The 22,566-nt window shown below is 39.8% G+C and overlaps 2 protein-coding genes across 2 annotated transcripts; one reads left to right on the top strand and one right to left on the bottom strand.

The window, feature by feature from the left end:
• Positions 1-1,265: 1,265 nt before the first annotated feature.
• On the top strand, positions 1,266-4,183 carry LOC145653801 (phospholipid hydroperoxide glutathione peroxidase-like). Its single transcript, XM_081708044.1, has 5 exons — positions 1,266-1,305; positions 2,474-2,618; positions 3,107-3,131; positions 3,299-3,358; positions 3,559-4,183. The coding sequence occupies exons 1-5, from the start codon at positions 1,266-1,268 to the stop codon at positions 3,589-3,591; spliced, it is 303 nt and encodes a 100-aa protein (XP_081564170.1). The 3' UTR covers positions 3,592-4,183.
• An 8,128-nt stretch (positions 4,184-12,311) lies between these two features.
• Positions 12,312-15,620, bottom strand: LOC145653800 (leucine-rich repeat flightless-interacting protein 1-like). Its single transcript, XM_081708043.1, has 5 exons — positions 15,395-15,620; positions 13,843-13,967; positions 13,392-13,562; positions 12,741-12,820; positions 12,312-12,480 (listed from the first exon to the last, which is right to left on the bottom strand). Exons 1-4 carry the CDS (start codon positions 15,618-15,620, stop codon positions 12,743-12,745), a joined length of 600 nt encoding a protein of 199 aa, XP_081564169.1. The 3' UTR covers positions 12,312-12,480; positions 12,741-12,742.
• Between the last annotated feature and the right edge of the window lie 6,946 nt (positions 15,621-22,566).

Here is a 22,566-nt window from a genome sequence, read left to right as displayed (position 1 = left end):
AATACTTTGGATTTGAATATTTTTAGAATAGTTTGGTATTAGTCATTTTTAATATATTTTTTTCTAATAAATAAATGTTCCATGACTTATGAAGCATCAGCTAATTTACATTACTCACAACTGAAGTGTTTTTATTTGTTACAGATAACATTGTCAGCTGTTGGGTACTGCCAGCCTTTCACCAAGTCAAGCAATTAGGTGGCTGCTAAGACTGAGTGACATTGTCACTGACCTATCCATGATGAGGAGGCGTGACTAGACTGGGGAGTTGGGAAGGTTTTTGCTGGAATGTTCTCGTGCATTTTCTGTCCATCTGTACTGTTCCAGGAGTAGAAAATCGTCTCGTCTTGTTCCATTTGATTGACACTTTAAGAAACACATCTAACCCTATATAAGTTGTCCCCTCAACAGTGCAGATTGGCAACGATGGAGCCGCTATGAGATGAAGATTTTGGCTCCGGTGTTCAATACCTGGAACCATCTTCACCTGACACTTGTAGGTCCCTGCATCTGACCTCTTGAGCCCCTCATTGATAACCGATGTATCTGCTTGACTTGGATCCGAAGAGTTAAAGTAAACTCTGTCCATCAAGGGAAATGGAAGTTAGAATATAATTTATCAGAGGTATAAAGAAGGATGGTAGGATCTTACTTATGAAGGTCAAATTTAAGTGTCCATTCTATCTCCAGAGGTCCGTGATCCATATCTTCCCAGGTAAAATGGCATCCAAGAATAACCCTGCTCCCAATTGCCTTATGAACAGTTGTGGGATCACTTGGAAAGATCTTCAGTGCTACTGTTGACAGCAGCATAAGGAGCACCACCATCAACAGTAGCAGCCCATGCCTGAGGAATCGGAAAAAGGCAAAAATCTAAACATTTTCAGCATCAGAACTCTGGTAATGTTTATGTGACAAATTGCAATAACTAGGGACTGCTACCACAGGTAGAGGAATTACAGTAGTACCCCAAAGTTTGCGGGGGTTACGTTCCTAGACCCCACCGCGAATTTTGAATATGTTCGTTGTCCGTCCAAAAATGCGAATTTTGGACGGACAACTAATAAAGGCCTAAAAGGACCTATCTTCATATGTTAAACCTTAAATATCTCCCCAAAACACTTCAAGTTCATTTAAAAATTGATGTTATAATTTACATCACTCTTTAAAATTGTACAGGTAAACGTAGATTACATCCTAACGATGTATTTATTCCTAACGTTGGATACATTTTTAGCAGTTTCACGGAAACTTGATGAAACGGTATGTCTAATAGCCGCTCCGTTCTTCTGGATGTAGCGTACCGTACTTTCACACACACGCAAAGCTAACACGCTACACGATACACTTGACACAACGAAATAGGTCGTGAGACGCGATAAACTGCGACTTGTAAGTGTGAGGTTCCAAGGAAAAAATACGTGAACTTGTGAAGCCGCAGATTCAGAAGCGGGAATTTTCGGGGTATTACATCATGGGATATTACATAATTACATAATCTTTCTTTCTTTCTTTTTTAATCACCTTTAGTAGAGAAATTACGTATTTCTTTGGAAAAACTAAATATAAAAAATGCAATTCAAAAAATGTCTCACCCCCACAAGTGGAAGTGTTGAAATGAAGAAATTAAACAGATTAAGATCAGGGTTAGAAATTATTTTTATTTTTTTTTTCACATTTTCTGGTTACAGAATCTTTCTAAGGAGTTGTACCTAATTTACATATTTTATCTTGTACACTGAATCTTTTAATATCCTTGTAGATAATTTTTTTTTTTCTGCACACTGTCAGAACCTTTACAGAATCTTTCTATGTCCTTAAAGAGAACTGACATATTTTTATTTCTATATTCTGTAACCCTAACCCTATATGGGTTATGCAGTTCTAGAGAATTTATATATTATTTTCTATATGCTGTCATAATGTTTACAGAATCTTTTTTCAAATTTCCTTCCTAAAATATGCATGTTTTCTATATTCTGTAACCCTAACCCTAGCATCCAATACACAGGGAGGATCCAGATGGCCTGATTGCCCCCACTGGAGATCTCTGGAGTTCAGGTAAAGAACAGACTTGTATTACAGACATTTAACAGTATCTTTCTAAGCAGTTCTAGAGAATTTACATATTTTTCTATTAACTGACAGAACTTTTACATAATCATTTTTCTTTTAGATACATATTTTTTTCCTGTATCCTGTAGAAATAATCTGTGACACGGGAGCTCAGGTAATGACCAGAATTGCATTACACAAATTTTAAAGAAACTTTACTTCCTTATAGAGAAATGGTGATATGATTATTCTAACCCTAACCCTAATGTCTTAGAACCTTTTTTTCTTAAATGATCTCATTTACAGAACAATTCGGTAAGCCTTTGAATATTGAAGAACTTTGACCTTTTACTTTTTGAACAACACAACAAATGTAGAACACAACAGAGGCAAACAGCAACAAAACCTTAACTACCAGGCACCAGTGCACAAATCAAAGAATTTGCGAAGTCATACAATGTGCAGTTTGACATGTTCAGCAAAATCAATGTGAATGGACCTAATGCACATCCACTATGGAAGTGGCTAAAGGAACAGCCTAATGGCAAAGGATTTCTGGGAAAGTAAGTCAGCACTATTCCCATTTAGTGATACAAGCAGAAGCATTTATTTCCCGTAATAATTAATATAAAGCTGTCTCAATCTTGGTTCTATTGACTTCCACAAGAATATTTGGTTCAGGTACAATGTTAAGGTTGGACGAAGAGAACGTTGTTAGATCTGAATACTGGAGAGATCTGATTTGCGGGCAGGGTTTGGGGTGGTTTTGGTGTAGGCACTGGACAGACTCACTTTCCAGGTGATGGCACTGCATGGACATGCTGTAATGCCACATTGGCATCTCAGCACCCACTCAGCAAAAGGGGACATGCCAAGTCAGATATCTTCTCACAAAGGGCTCAATAACCATGACATGACAAAGCAGGATTAATGCTTTAATTCTTCTGTCACTTTTCTGTCACTACCTCTCTGTAACTGCATTATGATGGCTGACATAATTACTAGTAGTGATTCATATGGTAAAACACATATACTTTCCCATCCCTTCCAGTGGCATCAAGTGGAATTTCACTAAGGTATGTCCTTCCTTAGCTCCTATTCACATTTATTTATGGAAATTTAGAACCATTACATTGTATCTCTCTATCTGGTTCCTTGTTTTTAAATTCACTGCTTGTCTGCTCTTTTGGCTTAGAAGGTGCTGTGATGTTGTGACTGATGTTTGTGTGTGACATTTGTGCAGTTCCTCATTGACCGAGACGGCCAAGTTGTGAAGAGATATTCTCCACTGAATAATCCCAGCGTAAGAAAACAGACAACAACAAAAAACCCTCCATAAAATCACCATAAATTATTGTAGAAATTTGTTTATACTCTTAAAGATTGCATATGTACTCGTAGATTTCACCCAAATTCACCCAAATGATATCAGATTGTTTTTACAGAGTGAGATGTTGGAATTGTCTCAAGAATTATGCAGCTATAGCTGTTCTTCCATTTCAGGTGGTAGAGAATGATCTTTCCAAGTATTTGTAAACTCTGTGTTCCCACTGGGCAAGATAACTTCTTAGCATCCCCCTCCCGTTTCCGGCCTTTCCTGTGGACTTCTGTGCGTCAGCGGTGTAACCCCATGAATTTGTGATGGTTTGTCTTGAAACCCGCTCTGCGGAAAAGACAGACCTGATGCATTTGGCGTGCACTCCATCCTGGGAGGATCACCAGAGCACAACCAGTCAACCGGACAGGAACCTGATTCCCCCACTACCCTACTGATGCATTCACATCATGATAATTCACAAAGGAGTATTTCTTAATACATTCTTAATCTCATAAGAGTTAAACTCTTACAACGTAATCTTGCATTTAAACTGGATTTTTCTGTATTTAATGTTCTGTTTTTTCTTCTGTCCTTGTAGACATACATAATAGATAATACAGAATATGAATCTGTTGACATACTTATTGCCGTCTTCCAAATGAAGCTGACCCATAGCTCTTTGCTTGTGGTGTTGCATTAAATAACAACAACAATAATAATAAAGCATCTAATGTTGCACATACATTAAATCATAATGAATAGCGCTTGTATTAAGATTATTACAATTATTAAACTATATTTTATTTTAAATATATTGTTTGTGTGTTCTTGTGTATCAGTCCAAATCATCATTAAAGACTGGAACATTAATCAAACCACTGCAGTATATCATCAGTGATATAATTTTGATTATGATGAAAATCTAAATTAGGTGTAAAAACATGCTAGGTGAAATGTAGAGCATGGTTCCGCATTGGCAAATCCACTCAATATGACTCAATCTGGACCTTGGTAATTAATATTCTACAGTAATCATGCCTCCAAATGAACACTGAAAAAGCAGGTACACAAATCCATACCCAGTTCCATACCAAGCTACATAACTACCACAAAACAATTTTCTCCATATCCAAACTCTCCCTAATACAGAATTCTATCTCTGTATAACAATGTTTAACATCTGTCATACAAACTGTACATACTATACTGCTGGTGTTATTAATAAATTTTATTTTTTTATTGTTTCTTTATTTGCGCTTATGTATCTTCCCTCATGAACAATACATAAGTATAAATTAAGTCTTAATAGTCCTCTAAAGAGGGGGATGGTGGTGGACCAATAGATACATTTAAAAAACAAAAACAAAACACTAACAAAAAAAATATTGAGGTTGAAAGCCTACAACCTTTGGTAGGGAAACTGACCAGTCAGAACTGAGAAGCAAATTTTGGAATTCCATTTGCAGTTTCAAATTTATAACTGCTATGTACCTGTTTGTAATAATACCCATTCATATTCAGCTATAATATAGCTAGCTACATAGCGTCTTGGAAACCAATTAGAGAATCATTTAGAATCACTTAGTGTTGCTATCATCAGATCTCTTAAGTTCACGATTAAAGCTGGATAACATGGCTGTGAACGTTTCTTAGAAAATTAATTCAGCATTACTGTCTGTTTGTATAGGTAACAAAAATGGTCTTGATTAGTAGTCATTTACATGTTAGCCTCCCCACACATTTCCCTCACGTACTGTCACTACTTTTTACTAATAATTTAGCATAATAATTTAAATTTGAGTTCAAATGAATGCTGTGAACAAATCAGATACTCTTCCTTGAAGTATCAGAGTAAATTATATTAATATGAAAGTTTAATATGAAACTTTTTTCCCTCAGAAACAACAAATACATAATTTCCTCTGATATCATAATGATATAAAATAATAAGAACTTGACAACACTATGCTGACTTGATCACATTGCGTCCCTGCCATCATGAATGACATCCCAAGTTTTAAGGAGATGACACGGTTAAACTGGAATTAGTTAAACCCCTGAGTATTATATGAATAATGATCGTCAAGCAGAAATTAGCATGCAAATTCAAATGTATGCCGTGTTATGTCACACAGGAAATACTGTCATATCACATCACATCATATATATATATATACATATAAGTCTACAGTTACATTTATTGAGTTATACCATAAATGTCAGTTCTATGACTGTTATTTTTAACTATTTCCTTCTGCTATTATGATATTATTCCAACTCCTGTTTTTATTACAATGCATTTTCAGCATATATTTTGTGTGTTTAAGTTAGCCGTTTGCATTTCTTTTTCAGTGTTATGGCCTCACAGCCTAGACAGGGTCGTAACAATTGGGGGCCCGTCCTCTGTTTCTCCTCTGGTTCCTGGTAGTTCCTTTTTAGCCTGTTCCTTTTAGTTTTGCCCCTTCTCTCTGGTGTTTGGTTCTGGTTGGTGTTTTTTATTTCTCCCCCCTTCCTTCTTTGTGTGTGGGGTGTGTTGTGCTGTTTGTACTGGCTATGGCTGCGACATTGGATTTGTCTGCTTTTTCTGTTTGTCCGTCTTTTGAGCAGTTTTTTGAGAAAGGCAGATCTTTTGTTGGTAGCTGCTTTGTATAACGTGGTTATACCTTGCTCTGCTAATCAGAGGGAGAGGACTAGTCGAGTCTTCCCTTGTTGCGCCTGGAGTTCTGCCAGAACGGGAGCTGTCTCTGGGTGTTGATGTTGGCCCAGCTTGGGTTGTGGACACGCCAGAAGCTGTGGACGACCCTGTAGTCAGGCTGTTGGCAGGTTACTACTCCCCGCCACTTTTCATCAAATGCTTTGTAACCGGTGTCACATGAATAGGAAGCACGTTGGCATCCATCATCGTCTTTGGAATACTGTATGAATCAATTGGTCAAAGTGAATTCACCACATGCTCCTTCTGCAACTATAAGGTAAAAACAGTTGACAATCTTTTCAAAGTTAATTTTCAAACAGTTCTGCTGTTTGTTTACTTCTTGAGCATTTATTCTTTAACAATCGAAAGTAATACGCTGAATATTGTGAAGGTATGCATGAAGAAATAGTGGTGTGAAAATGCAACTGTCACATGGAAGTTTAATTCTATTTTAAAATCAAAAGTGTAACTATATTTCATTGCATCAGCTCTGTCCTGTAGAGTTCTGGTGTTTAGGTCCTTGGGTTATGGTATTAAAAAATTAGATTGGCCTGCAAAAATTAAGCATCTGTGTAAAGCTAATTATGTTGTAAAGATTTAAGCCTAAGACTTATAGTCGCAATTCACACTATATACTATATAAAGGACAAGTCACATAACATCTGTTAGTGTAGACTATTATGGAAACAAGATAAATGCTGTTCAACAAGGGTCTATATCAGACAGTAAATTTGACTTCCCAGTAGACAGACAAGAATTTTAGAAGCATTTTTGTGCGCAAAATTTACTTCAATGTAGGGCTATAATTTGTCGTGGAAATTGCACCACACTTCATAAAACCTGGAGAATATGAGACTTCTCGTTGCCTTTGACATTGTAATTTTGGCTGAATGCTTCTCAAGGCTATGCAACGCAAAACCATGGCAGAGAATGGCTAATGGAGTAGCTCTTGATTAGGATATCAGTAAGTAATCATACAGTTCATTACCACACTGTTTTGCGACTTCAAAGTGGCCACAACTGTATATTTTTGAGGGGATCTTTAACATACTGTGATTTAAATCCATTATGTTGATATCAAACTGCCTATTTCACACTAAACAATAAACAGAGTGCTGCACAGAGCACCTCCTAAATGTTCAGCACACTCTGAACTTCTGAAAATTTAGCACACCTCTAGTGAAGTTTGAGCTCCAAGAAAATGTTGGAGCTCAAAACCCACTTTCTTCTGTCTCCCTGGATACAGTTACTAATACTTTCCTTTCTATGCTCCCCTCATTAATGATTCTTCTGTGCTCTGTATTACCACAGGAGAAAACTCCAAAATGTCATTACAATTCAAATTTTCAGTCATATTAATCAAAAAGGACTGCATAGAGACAGTGGGAAAAAAAAAAAACAACCTCTCCTGGATTCAGACCTCAGCTCATACCAGTACTCACTGGAAGTGCCATCTGCAAAGTCATGCTGCTACAAAAGAACATTTTAATCATAAGCATCTGATCCATACGAGCTCTTCAGTGTTTTTTCTTCGGTCCTTAACCCTCCCCCTCCACCCTCATCTTTCACTCCCGAGGATTTCATCACCTGCTTTCAGGAGAAGGTTGCGGCAATCTTCCAGTTCTTTTCCTCTGTTCCCACTCTTCCAAAAAGTGTTCATACCCCCACATCCAAGTGTCTAGCTTCTGTTTCTCTTCTCTTCAGACAAACGTCTGACTTCCAGCAACCTCACTACATGGCCACATGATCCAATTCCTTCCACTCTCTTCCTCTCAAGAGATCTGCTTCCTTTCATCTCTTTTCCTCTCCCAGAAACAGCTCCACGATCCCAATATGTCTGGGTACCGGCACAAACCGGCACAGTCACCATAAACAGCCCTCATAGCAGCGACAGAGAATCTTCATGCTACCAAAGCTTCAAAAATGTTTTGATTCTTCTGGACATTTCTGCAGTCACACACAGTAGGTTGTCCAGCAGCTTGTGATGCTACACCACCTCGTAGTCTGTGTATACCTCTTACTATTGTAGTAATTTAATCACATCGGTCAAATTTGCACAATGTTGTATTTTCAACATAGTCACCATGTCCAATGACAATCATCTTTGCAATTAAATTAACCCATTTTGCACATTTTAATATAGCACGGCCAAGTCCAAACTTTTTTAAAGGAAGTACTTTATCTGGACAACCTGCCAAGTCACTTATAAATGATAAATAAATGATAAATCACTTAAAATGAGAATAATGGTATCTGTGAAACACTGTCAACAGTCAATAAAGACTGCTGCCCCCATTTCAAGTCCATTAGTGATTTAGTTTTCAAAATATTGTACTGCTTCCCATTATTATATCATTCTAGATCTTTTCCATTGTAAAATACATTTTATATGGGACAAAACTTTGTGTACAAATAATTCCAATCAGATATAAACAATAATAAACACTATCTTAATTTATAGTTGCCACATAGCCTGCCATATAGTCAAATGAATACATTGAAAAATGGGCTGAAAAATCACATTGTGTATGGTGCTGATGTATTAACTCATGATTCTTGCTTCCTAGTACACATCTTGAGCCATAGGTCAAATACTAAAATTAAATTAAGTTTATTGGAATACTTTTAAAATATACATCACTAATGTAGGTTCCAGATTATGTGCTTTATGCATACTGGCAAAGTAGTGATTACGGGAACAAGATTGTATATTAAGTTGCATATTATCAATCTTGCTCTGTGAAGTTTAGAACATAGTCTGTCCTAAATGACATGATGTGTACTGCACTGTTCATAATGGATGAATGTATCTTGCAGTTTGCTGAGCACATGTTCAGTTGGAACGGATGTTACCAATAATAATTATATATTCAAAAGATGTATGAAGTAGGAAGACATCTTTTTTAATCTAATGGTATCTTGGGCCATTGTAGCAGTGGGTTAGGGGTTGTGTTAATACCTGGAACTCATTGGTGACATATGGCCCCAACTCTTCAAAAATAGTCCAATCTTAGAGGTGACTACAGTGGCTCATCTAGCACGGCCTGATGACATACTGTAGCAAATTTGGTCTAAAAGTGGACCACACCCTCTTAGCCAGGATATGCTCGTGATACACAGTGTCAGGTTTTGGTGGTCCTGGCAGAGAGCCTAATGGGACACGTAAGTAATAGGCTGACTGCATAGGTAATATCAGCCTTTAAAACAGGACTAAAAATCGAATAATGTCCGATCTGACCAGTCAGTCTTGTCCAGGATGTCCTCATAACCCACTGTGTCAGATTTGGTGGACCTGGCAACCTCTTTAGCTTTGGCAAGCGAGAAACCCTAATGGGACTCTTAGGTAATAGGCGGACCGCAGAGGTAATTTCAGCCTTTTACAAAGGGCCTAAAGGTGGATCAGTGCCAGGTTTAGTTAGGGTTAGGGTTAGGGTCCGCTTACTAACTGTACAGACTTGTTCTGTTAATTGTGTCTTTTTTTTGTTGTTACATTTTTCATTTTTTTCCTGTAATTTTCAATATAGCTTAGGTAATTGTGAGAAAGCAAAAATACATGATAGATATATCATTAACATAATTGAAAATTATGTAATATTTCCACAACAAACACATAACAATTACATATTTCTAGTTTTTATAAGTAATACATTTTTTTGTAGGACTATTTTTTCACCACCAGGTGGCGGTGTTATGTAATATTTTGTCCTTAGAGGTAATTTACATATTTTTTCTGTACTCTTGTCTATATGCTGTCATAATTTTTACAGAATCTTTCTATGTCCTTATAGTAAATTTATTTTTATTTTTTCTATATTCTGTAAGCCTGCCTTTAATCCTAGTATTCAATACACTGGGAGGATCCAGATAGTTTGACCTGCACCACTGGAGACTTCTGGAGCTCAGGTAAAGACCAGACTTGAATTACAGAATCTTTCTATGGCATTCTAGAGAATTTACATTTTTAAAAAATATATATAATCTGAGTTTTTACAGAATATTTATTTGTCTTTATAGAGAAAATATTTTTTTTTAAATGTGTAAACATTGTAATTGTATCTCAAACTTATGTTTATATTTAATCATCATAAAGATTTTGTAAGTTTAATGAAATTGACATGATTTAAACATTAAACCACATACAATTTTCTACAATTTTTCTACTTTTTTTAAAAGTTGATTTAGAATATTGTGAGGTAGCATGTAAATTGTTGTATAGTGAATTAATCACAAGTAATCATAGATATGTAATGTGCAGGAACAGACTGTGGAACAAAATCACACAGAACAAATATACAGTATATACAAGGGGTTTTCATCACACAGTCCACGTCTCACAACCGAATGTCCTTCATTGAGAACTATACGCCATCCTCTTCGATGTTGAAGGTCACAGACTTTCTTTTTGGAGGCAAGGCATCCTTGAAAATGTCATTGCCCATATCTTGGGTGCTATTTTTGTTCCTTTTGTGGCAACAGTAGAATTATAGCCCTGCCAGCAGAATCAAAGCCAAGGATCCTCCAAACTGCAAAGTGCACACTGATAGAAACCAGCATTTGCTGTCCATCTATACTGTTCCAGGAGTAGAAAAATCGTTTGCCTTGTTCTATTTGATTGGCACTTAAGAAACACATCTGACCAAAATATAAGTTGTCCCCTCAACAGTGCAGATTGGCAACGAGGGAGCCGCCAGGAGATTTCGTCTCCGGTGTTCAATACCTGGAAACTTCTTCATCTGACACTGATTGGTAGTAGAAAGAAAATATCTGATACTAAGAAGAATGATCTTCCAAAATAAGATTAAATAAAATGTAAAAAATTTTTAAAGCTATGACACAAAGTAGTCATGTGTGTAATCTGTCCTAAGATATGACACACAGCAGTCGTGTGTGTTGTCTGGCCATGCTATGAAACACAGCAGTTGTGTGTGTTGTCTGTCCTAAGCTTCATCCTGGTGCTTTTCACCTTGTCCCCAGTAGTATCTGCTTCCTTCCGGGTCTCGGCACTGGGCTCATCCTCCTGCTCTGGTGTGAATACCTCAAAGTCCAGAGCTCCAGCTTCTTAGCAGCTATCTAGAAATAAAGCAACTCCCTGCTCCTCCTCCTGCAGTGACCTGCTGAGCACCTCACGTGCAGGCTCCGTCGCACACAGTCAACTGGTGCTGGTCATCGCCACCTCAGCTCCATCAGGGGTTTTATGAGCTCCTGATCTTTTCTGTTGAGCCCTGGTCTATTCATTTCCTTAACAGTACCTTCATCACCTTGCTTTTCTGAGGAATGAATGCAGACTCCAGCAGCTAAGACTGAATAGGCTCGGAGCCGTTTTGCTGTGCTCAAAGTGCCTCTTTTATATTTTCATTGAAATGTCATGTGGTCTTTTCAGTTTGGTTATCTGGGACTTTCATATCCTCTAAAGCTCCTCCCTCCTCCTGTACCAAAGGTTCTAAGGTTCCTCCCTCCTCCTGTACGAGAGGTTCTAAAGCTCCTCCCTCCTCCTGTACCAAAGGTTCTAAGGTTCCTCCCTCCTCCTGTACAAGAGGTTCTAAAGCTCCTCCCTCCTCCTGTACGAGAGGTCCTAAAGCTCCTCCCTCCTCCTGTACGAGAGGTTCTAAAGCTCCTCCCTCCTCCCGTGTGAGAGGTTCTAAAGCTCCTCCCTCCTCCTGTGTGAGAGGTTGCTCGGCAAGGTCCACCACTTTTCCACTCATTTGCACTCCTTGACTTGTTGCTCAATACATCGCCTTGACTTTGTCTATCACTCACACCTCCTTGAACAGTTTCTGTTCGGCTACAGTCCGTATGCTTTGTACAGTCTATATGGATGTCATTTGCAACCTGCATGAGGTAAACTGAGACAAGTTGCTTGATCACTGATCTGAAACTCAGTGATAGTACCACAGGACACGGAGCTGGAAGAACACCAGGCGAGTCAGATCAGAGCAGAGAGAGCAGACGAGTGAACAGAGTAGGAACAGCTGGGTGGGGATAAGAAGGACAGTATGTTCCTCCACAGGTGTGGGTGACACCAAGTGTCACATTTCATATGTTAGGTGGAACTGGATGGCAGTGCTGGCCTATTCAAGCTCGAGGAAGATAAAGAAAAGCCTTTATTTCTTTAAGCAGAAGGACATTTTAAAATGCCCGGAATCAGTGGTCGGCAACTTTACAGTTAAACCAAACGACGTAGAGAACTCCAGCTCAAGCTGGCCAGACAGTGGCTGGTCAGGGCTTGGTAATGGTAACGATTGAACACACACACACATGAGGAAGAGGATCTAAATGCAAGAGGTTTTAATAGTGAAACCAAACAAATCAGTGGGGGTCAGGCAGGTATTCAAGGTCAGGTTGTTCAAAGGTCGATAACACGGGGCAGAGTCTGGGGGTGAGGAGTGTCCAGGGGTCAGGCGGGAGAGGAGCTCTAAAAAAAAACTGGCAGAAGTCAGAAACCACGAAGACAAAGAAAATTCTAGAGCACTCGGTATGCACCATAGAGTAGCAATATTTCACAGTGTGAATGTGGGGTAGGGAAACTTATAAAGGGGGCAGTAATGAGGAGAATGAGGATCAGGTGCTTGCTCGAACTCTGGTGAATCAGATGGGGGGTGTTTGCAAGTAGGCGTGGCGGTGCGTGGCTGAGTGTGGTTCCTGCGGTTCGTAATGGTAACAGGAAACCCTTACCTTCAGTATCTCAACGTCTTCTTCAGCTCACTGAACTGTAACTGAAGGACAGTATGTGCGTGGTGTTCTCGCTCATACTCCTAGCACACAGACATGGGGTGGAACAGTTTCAAACATGAGGGTTAAAGTTCTCACAGTGTCTTAACTCTGGCCGTTGGCCTCGGCCAAAGGAACACCACCATTTCATACTCAGTGAGGAAATTTAATGTGGTGTCTTTTAGTTATTTAATTATTATTTTGGTCAAGCAGTATATGAAAATATTGATTTACAACAATTTACACTTGGCTTTCTCTAACCGTGCTCACTTGCTAACAGTCAAGCCTCTTATGGGTGTGTTAAAAGCAGCATGCCCACGCCAGAACACCTGGCCTAGACCCCTGTCTTTCTCACAGAGCCACGACCACCCACAGAAAACCTGGTCTAGAACCCTCTGTGTTTCTCATCGAGCCACGACCACCCACAGAGCACCTGGTCTAGACCACTCTATGTTTCTCATAGAGCCACGACCACCCAGAGAAAACCTGGTCTAGACCACTCTGTGTTTCTCATAGAGCCACGACCACCCACAGAAAACCTGGTCTAGACCACTCTGTGTTTCCCACAGAACCACGCCCAACTCACAACACCCTGGGCTTCTTCTTCTCGCTCACCTTTGTGTTCTCCTCACACTCCCTCTGTGTCTCAGACAGCTGCTCCTCCAGCTCCAGAAGTGTCTCCCGCAGCGTGTCCACCTGGTACATCAACACGGTCTTCTCATTTTCCAGCTGGGCATTGGACACCATAGCCAGCTGATACATCTCCTTAGCCTCTGCCAGTGAATCCTGGAAGATCACCAAGCAAAGGGTGTTTGCCTTAGTCATTTTTATGTGTTTGTACAAACATGTGCACACACACACACACACACACACACACACACACACACACACATATACATGCACACACAAACACACTTCTGGGAACATGTGCATTAGTGGCGAACCAAAGGAACTCAAAGCATGACTCAGCAAAAAAAACAAAACATACAGATGCATTCACAGACATATGCATATATGCAAAAGCAGTACGTGATCAAGTAAGTAATAAATGATGTACACAAATAACCTTCATCTCCTGTATGGAGGCCTCGCTGTCTGTTGAGATGGAGGCATCATAGCTGCCCCTCTGGAACAAGCCTCCCCTCAGGAAGCGAGGGTGGCACCAGACAGTGTGGACGCCGTCCTGGGCGCCTAACAAGGTGCAGCCCGATTTAAGAGACAGTCAGTCAGTGTAGAGATCTGCAGTAATTAAACATCTACTATAGACATTTGTAATTAGAACATAAGTGAAATAGAACTGAATAGAATAGAATAGAACAGAACAGTAGAATATCAATCAATCAAAATTGATTTATATAGCTCTCTTGACAACAGATGTCACAAAGGAGCTTTACAACTGTTCAAGTCCAAACCCCCAGTGAGCATGCCAAGGCTGACAGTGGCAATCAACAACAGCGCCACCTATATATATATATATATATATATATATATATATATATATATATATATATATATATATATATATATATATATATATGGAAACCCTGCATTGTAGTTGAAGGCAAGTATCTATCTATCTATCTATCTATCTATCTATCTATCTATCTATCTATCTATCTATCTATCTATCTATCTATCTATCTATCTATCTATCTATCTATCTATCTATCTATCTATCTATCTATCTATCTATCTATCTATCTATCTATCCCACTCCCTCACTCTCTCTGACACACACACATACACACACATTCTGGATGTCCTCCAACTAAGAGTATTAAAAGAATGAAGAATGCCAATAAGAAAAAAACACATTTTGTATGGTGATGATGAGATTTCAAAACCACAGACAAGGTAATAAATAACATTTTCATCAAATGTGAGTGTCTGCGGAAACATGGCCTACAGCAAAAGGCATTTTATGTAGTTTGAAAGATATATTTATGGTTTGGGTTTAATGTGGTAATGACTGTGTTTAATGTGGTTATGTTTGTGTTTACTGTGTACTGTTTAATTTCTTCACATCTGCAGACACACTAAGTAGGATGATATATACATTTGTAAGTTTGATTATGAGCTGACTGCAACTTAATACATACAGAGTGTATACTGTTAAACCAGGTACTACACACAGAGTACATAGTATACATACAGAGTATATAGTATACATACAGAGTATATAGTATACATACAGAGTGCATAGTATACATACAGAGTATATAGTATACATACAGAGTGCATAGTATACATACAGAGTATATAGTATACATACAGAGTGCATAGTATACATACAGAGTATATAGTATACATACAGAGTGCATAGTATACATACAGAGTATATAGTATACATACAGAGCATATAGTATACATACAGAGTGCATAGTATACATACAGAGTATATAGTATACATACAGAGTATATAGTATACATACAGAGTGCATAGTTTTACCAGATTGAGTGCTACAAACTCATGTATCTAACTAATATATATATGACGAATGTCATGGTCCTCTCCAGCTCAGATATCTTCAGCTATACTGAGTACTGACACCAACCATTTTCTCCAGCTCAGATATATTCAGCTTTTGAGTGTGTGTGTGTGTGTGTGTGTGTGTGACCTGTCGATGTTGCTGTGAGAAGAGCTGCTCTAGCTGGCTGTGCTGCTGTAGGAGCTCTGGCTCCTCCTGCTGCTCGTGTCTCGGGCTCCTCTGCTTCAGTACCCTCAGCTCCTTCAGCTCGTCCATTAATTAGGTCTCTCCTGGATTCCACCTCTTCTGTGTCTTTGTAATAGTCTTCAAAATCATCTTCAATGCCTCTAGCACAACACCACCTGAAAAGTTTCATTGTTAGACCCATCCTCTTCAATGTCTTTCCACAGACTGATCTGGAATGGTAGTGTGCGTGGGATGCCCTTCATTTGTGACATTATGACATGGGACATCATTATGACATCTTTTTTTTTTTTAACATTGTTTCTATCTTTTTCTTTGACATTTGTAATTGATGTTTTTCCTGGCCTTCTTTTACCAATGCCATTGCCAACACTAATGTGTTCATTGGTAGTGCAAGCAGATGGTCTGTTGATTTAAATGGGTGAAAAGTGCAATAAATTCATTCTTCTTTGCACTGATAGAATCCTTTACACTCGTGCACATCTGAGCCACAGCTTCAGCCAGTGTCATAGTTTCAAGGCGATTTTGGACTCCTGTTTGTGCCAGCTAGGGATACATTTGGAGGACACAACTAAGAACATATGCTAAATTCTAGAAATGTAAATGTAAATGAGTGAGGCCATTGTTTAATCTCAATATTATCAGAAAATATAAGCCAGCAATAGCTTTTCCTATTAGCCCCAGTAATTATAATACTCTCCGAGGTACTGAGGTACAGGATGTTTTGGACAGATGTCCTTCATCAGCTGTGCAAGCAAAGTGCTTCTGAATTAGTAGTAGGAGGAACCATGTATGGCTTGCCACCGGAGATTGTGGTAAATATAACATTGTTGCTTAAGAATACACTTAAGAATGACAAAATTGGCGGGGGGGGGGGGGGGGGGGGGAATTAGTACTTTGTTACAGTGATCACATTTGCAATTTAAAACAAGAAACTAAAAATAGAATGTAAAATGGCACTAAACTTTTACTCTTCCAGCTTGCATGGAAGGAAAACCCTAAATAACCATGGTTACCTCCAAGGAAACATATGCAGTCAACATTATATTGTATCAAAATGGCTTCACAGGCAAGGACATTGCTGCTTGTAAGATAGCACCTAAATTCAACCATTTATCGACTCATCAAGAACTTCAAGGAGAGAGGGTAATTGCAGTACAGAAGGCTTCAAGGTGTCCAAAAAAGTCATGCAAGCGCCAGTACCTGAGACCATTCATGTGTGTGGGTTGCTTCTCATCCAAGGGAGTGTTTGCTCAAAAGTTTGGCTAAGAACACTGCCATGAATAAGGAATGGTATCAAAACATCCTCCAAGAGCAACTCCTCCCAACGGTCCAGGAGCAATTTGGTAATGAACAATGCCTTTTCCAGCATGACGAAGCACCATGTCACAAGTGGCAAAAGTGATAACCAAAGTGGCTTGGTGAACAAAATATTGAAATTTTGGGTCCATGACCAGGAAACTTCCCAGATCTCAGTCCCATTGAGAACCTGTGGTCAGTCCTCAAAAAGAGGGTGGACAGAACCTGTGATCAACTCCAAACCCTGATTAGGCAAGAATGGTTTGCCATCAGTCAAGATTCTGTCCAGAAGCTGATATCCAGCATGCCAAGAAAAATTGCAGAAGTCTTAAAAAAAGGGTTTTGCTTAAACTGGATGTATTTGTCAATAAAAAGTAAAAATAAATAAAAACTTAGGAAATGCTTATAATTGTACTTCACTATACCATATAAACATCTAACAAAAGGATCTAAAAAAAACACAAACAAACAGCAGACTTTGTGAAAACCAAAATTTGTGTCAGTCTCAAAACCTTTGGCTAGGACTGTACACCTGAACTGACAACTGAAATACTGTACAAGCTGAAAGAAAGGACATGTAGTTATTGGTTATTTCTGAGAGTTTTGCTCAGAAATTCGATGGAGCTTGTGCCTGTTTGTTTGTGTGTTTTGGGGGGTTGGGTAGCGTGCTGAGGTTATGCCTTTAGGGGGCCATGGTTAGTATCTGAGGTATGGGCATCTGCTGCATGGAGCTCATGTTGGCGGTTTCTTTGCCCCGGTAGCACTTTACCATGTAGCCATTGATACACTTGCTATTCACAGACATGATGGCATGAGCCGGTACCTCATGGGAGTCAAACCTGTTTTGGTCAAAACATCTCTGATCAATCTTTAGCCACATCACAATGACACCAGCATAGTTTAATATAGGAACAGGCATATCGTAATCACAGTATGTTGCAATAGAAATGGTAATTACAGTACATATGATGGCAAGTTACACCTGTTAGGTAGCAAGCTACTTTCAGCGCACCTGTCCTAACTTTATCTTACACGTCTCTCGATACAACACATCTGTCATGATTGGCTACTCCCTAGCATCCTATTGTCATGGTTTCCGTGTCTCATTGGTTCATTTTCTGTAGTTCTTGTTTTGGTTTTCACCTCATTTGCATCACCTGTGCATTATTAGTCCTCATTACCCTGTGTAAGTAAAAGCTGGCTTGTTGCCTGTGTGCTTGCTGGTCATTGGCTAAAGCCTAGCCTCTGTTTCCGATTCAGCCTACTGTTTTCTTTGCCTGTTTTTTTTTTATATCTAGTGTCAGCTCTTATCGTTACTTGTATCATTGTTATAACCTGCTCCCTTTTTCTCATCGTGTGCTTTTATTTGTTTGTTTAAGATGTATTCCTGGACTCTACGTGTTGGCTCACTGACCCTGCACCGTTTTCACGACTCTGATTATTGATTTTCCCTTAATAAATCTCGCTGTTCTCGGCGTATGCGTCCGCCTCACATTCGCTCCACGTTACAATGCCTCACGAACGAATAGCTTTTATCCGGGAAAACACTGATCTCCATGATCTGCCTGAATGGAGAGAACATCTGTCTCATCATCTGACCTAGAGCAGAGAAAAGGGAAACGCAGTGACAAACATGCAAATCTTGAGACAGGCGAATCTAGTGGCTAATGTGCTTCAAGAGATAAATTCAGGCATCTGATACTAGATCTCCTGTCCTGCACTACAGTTTTAAGCCAAATTTACTGTGTATTAAATAAATCAGTGTTAAATAAGTGGGTATTAACTAAGCGAACGTGGTGCTGTGCTAATGCAGTCAGTGCTGGATCAGAATATGCCAGAAACAGCCCTGTTCAGATCACAGTGCATGCTCACCAGAGCCTAGATGGACAGTGCACATTGCTCCCCTATTCCAGCTCCCCGCACACCTGAACCTGAACTGAGCCTTTGGCATGACCGAACACCTGTTGCAAATGTGCTGGGCAGGGAACAGAAGAGCAAGTGCCAAGGATCCAAAGTCCTGTGCTGCTTCTGGTCCAGCCACTGGATTTCAATGACACACTATAGAAGGTTTACAAATTCCTTTACAGAAAAATACAGGAGAAAATGAAAAAATACGAATAAACAAACCCTGAACTGAAAGTTATGGCACTGAACATAGCAGTCACTGGTAGCAGCCAGAACAGTTCAGAGTACAGTGCTGGTTTAGTACAGTAGGATAGTAGGATAATGTGCAAGACTGCAACAGGAGTGCATAGTTAATTTGTGTGAGGTTTGACTAGGATTAGCTTTTAGCCAAGCACGGACCCCAGCTCGCTTCCCCCGCTTCTGCTTCCTTGCACACCGCTTGCGGTGTCTCCCCTTCGGTATCCGGACTTAGGCGACGCCGTGGTCTGCAGGCCTGGTACGCATAGCAACCCGAGCTCACAGAGCGTCTGAAGCACGCCGACGTCCAGGTAGGTTTGTGCATGGTGTCTTAAGTGTAGCAGGCTATGGCGGTGGTATACAGGGAGCTTTGTTGTTTCTATGTATGTGTGGTTTAAGTTGCTGGAAAAAAGTAGTATAGACGACAGATAGTAGCACAATAGCGCCATTATCGGACCTTGAGTGGCCGCGGCGTGCTACCGCGTCGCCATTTTCCTGCTCCTGCTTTTGTGACAGAGAGCTGCGAAGTGAAGGTCTTTGTGAGAATGACCCAAACACTCTGTATACTCTGATGCTTTCAGTTCCAAGGAAGTAAGGTCTAGACCAGGTAACCTCCCTCATCTCCCGAGGGAGGTGGACTGGGATGCCCGAGTTGTGGAATGTCACGATCCACCTGTCAGGAAGAGGCCCACGACCTACACAAAAGACCCAAACCATACACGACCATTTACTGAGCATGTGATGCCACATGACTGGATGATACAAATGTCAATCAAAATATCACTTTCAGTAGTTAATAAATGGATTCACATTGTGCGTCAGTTTCACTCACATAGAATAAACCTAGTCCTGCACTAAACTGCAGAGCCAAAAGTAACTCACCTTTAGAAATTAGATTTAGGTTTAAAATCTCTCTGGGAAATGGCCCCAATATCTCATTATTTACACAATAAAATTTCAAGCAGCACCATAATTCTTAAACGTGGAAGTCAACTCCTTTATTTTTGCACAGATTTAATCATAGATTGTACCAGGAAATGGATTCAAGGTATGTATTTGGGACTAAATGACCCTGACATAGTAGCAAATCCCCCACTGAAATCATGCAATGTTGGATTACTGTGCAATGTTTTTGAATGATGTTTGCATATGTTAGTGACAAGCCATCAAAGAGCCATCATCAGCAAATCACACTACAGTGTAGTATTGAACTGAAGCATTTTTACAGTGCTATCAAAATCAATTTTGTGCCAATTAACTGCTCAGCAGACAATAACAGAAACATCCCACACACCTCATAAAAGTAACTGAGGTCCTCCTTGTTCACCTGCTCCTGTTGAACAATCATCTCAGGCATGAACTCGCTCGTCTCCCTGTCTTCCGCTTCCAGAAAGTTCTCGCTGAAATACTCCAGCTCGTCCAGCACGGCAAACTCAACCTTGTTCGTGTGATCAGCCTCAGCCTCTTCACCCTTCCTGACCAGGCCTGAGCTGCCTTGCCCCGCCGCCTATAGGAACAGGTTGCCGGGTTTGTTGGATGCACCGAAGCGTCTAAACGAGGTGGTGCCCTTGGTGTGGGGGGGTGGGGGGGTGTATCCCTGTCCTCGGCTAGTGCCAGGAGTCAGCACAACCTGAGATAACGTTCATTTCCTTGGTGTCAGTGGACATTTGCAGGGGAGGCGATGGAGGAGCATTACATTCACCGATTCCTGACTCCCCACTAGTGGGAGGCTCCTCTGGGAGAGAAGACAAAAACTCACTGACAGCCATTGCCCAATTTCTAACAATAATAGAAACTATTTTCATGAAAGGACTAAAAGGAACTAGCACAATATTTTTGGAGATATCTGCCTTACGTCTTACTAAAGACTAACGTGCAAATCATGGCGTGCTGAATATGCCAAACTGACTACATTGTTCTTTATATTAGTGTAGAAACCATATCTTAGAATCACTGTCTCAATTAATGGAAATCACAATGCACTCAGCTTAAACCTCATGTGCATCTAAACACTGTCCATCCTTGAACAATGAGTCTCCTGCTAGAGCTGGAAAGGTCAAATGAGAGGAGAAAAGGCAGAACTGCTTCATTACTGCCACATTTTCACTGAAGCTAACCGCCTTAGCAGAGTGAGGCACAAGCAACTTATATAAAGCAGCCACCAGTGAAAGATCTGCTGTTCATCAACAGAAGAACAAATAGAAAAAGCAGACAAATGAAATGTGGCAGCCATAGCACACAATAGCCAGTACAAACAGTACAAACATACCAAACCCACAAAGAAAAAAACACCAGTCAGAACCAAACAAACACTGGCACAAGAGCAAGGGGGCACACAAAGAACCAAAAATGAACAGCCAAACAGAACCAGGGAAAAACAGAGGGCAGACATGGATTACATAAAATGTATAAAGATTTTTCAGGTCCTGTAGAGAATTTACTTTTTTTTTTTTATATATGGTCATAACTTTTACAGCACCTACCATATCTTTTTTATAGTGCCAGATGTGTAGCGACAGAAAATGGAGCCAAGCGGTCAATCAAGGAAGAGTTATGTGCTTACACTCCAGACCCTTTCCACTGATGGAGAAACATCTGCCCCCTCCAAGCCCCCTGTGGAGAAGCCTAACCCTTAAATGATAAAAACTATGTAAAGAAGGATGTGCATCATTCTCACCAGACTCATCCAGTGAGATGAAAACATCTGTCTACTTCAAACAACCTTCAGAGAAACCTAGAAGAAAAAAAACTAGTGAGAGAGATCCATGATCCAGACAAGAAAAAATCAAATATTTAAGTACACCTCAAGTCGAATGACTTGGGCATCTTGTTAAAGAAACATTCAGCAATCAGTATGGTTGACCTATTGAACACAATCAAGATTCAGTCTAATTTTACTTCTAACACTTATATTATTGCTCTTTTATATTTGCAGGCACCGTGCTCATGAAGTTCCAGAGTTTCTATGATGGGAGCCGACCTGAAAGGAAAAAAATAGAAAACGTAGCTCAATCATGAAGTCATGTCATTACATTTTTTAAACTTCATGTGAAACAAAACAAAAGAAATTGGCAGAGACCTCTCCTTCATAGGAAATGTGGAAAGACTTAAGTTGTAAATCCTTCAGTTATTATTTGGCAGCTTAGTATGTCCTGTTTGTGGTTGCAGATGCAAGAGGACAAAGCGGCAACCACTCAGAAGCACTGTATATTTAGCACACAAAAATTATAATTCGGCACATACGAGAATACGACACCAGTAGAGGTGTCCGTCTCAACCAAGCAGCCTCCAAACTTGTCCTTTCCACATTGTCCATGGAGCTCAAATCACTGGACGAAGAAATCGCAGTTCACCAGCAGACCATGCACAAGGAGAAATGGGGTATGCTCACTACCTAAAGCCACACGTGCTAATTTAGCTCTTTGAAAACTGAAAATACAGGAATTTGTGCTCAGCTTGGAAGACTCAAAAAAATTCCAAAGGGAAGCATCTAATTCAATTCCCAAACCTTTGAGTGTTATATGAGTGTATAGGAAAACTATTTATATTCTCTGTAAGAACGTTGAAAAAGTCTGTAAAAGTCCCTCGAGCTTCCCCTCATATAAAGAATAGGCTCAGAGTTACACAGTATAGAAACATATGTGTATTCTCTATGAGGAAATGTGAAATTTCTTACA

Source organism: Electrophorus electricus, chromosome 26 (genome assembly GCF_041902795.1).
Source record: "Electrophorus electricus isolate QZ-2024a chromosome 26, ASM4190279v1, whole genome shotgun sequence".
Taxonomy (NCBI): domain Eukaryota; kingdom Metazoa; phylum Chordata; class Actinopteri; order Gymnotiformes; family Gymnotidae; genus Electrophorus; species Electrophorus electricus.
Note: the sequence above shows the minus strand (reverse complement) of the source record. Positions and strands in the feature narration are given on the sequence as shown.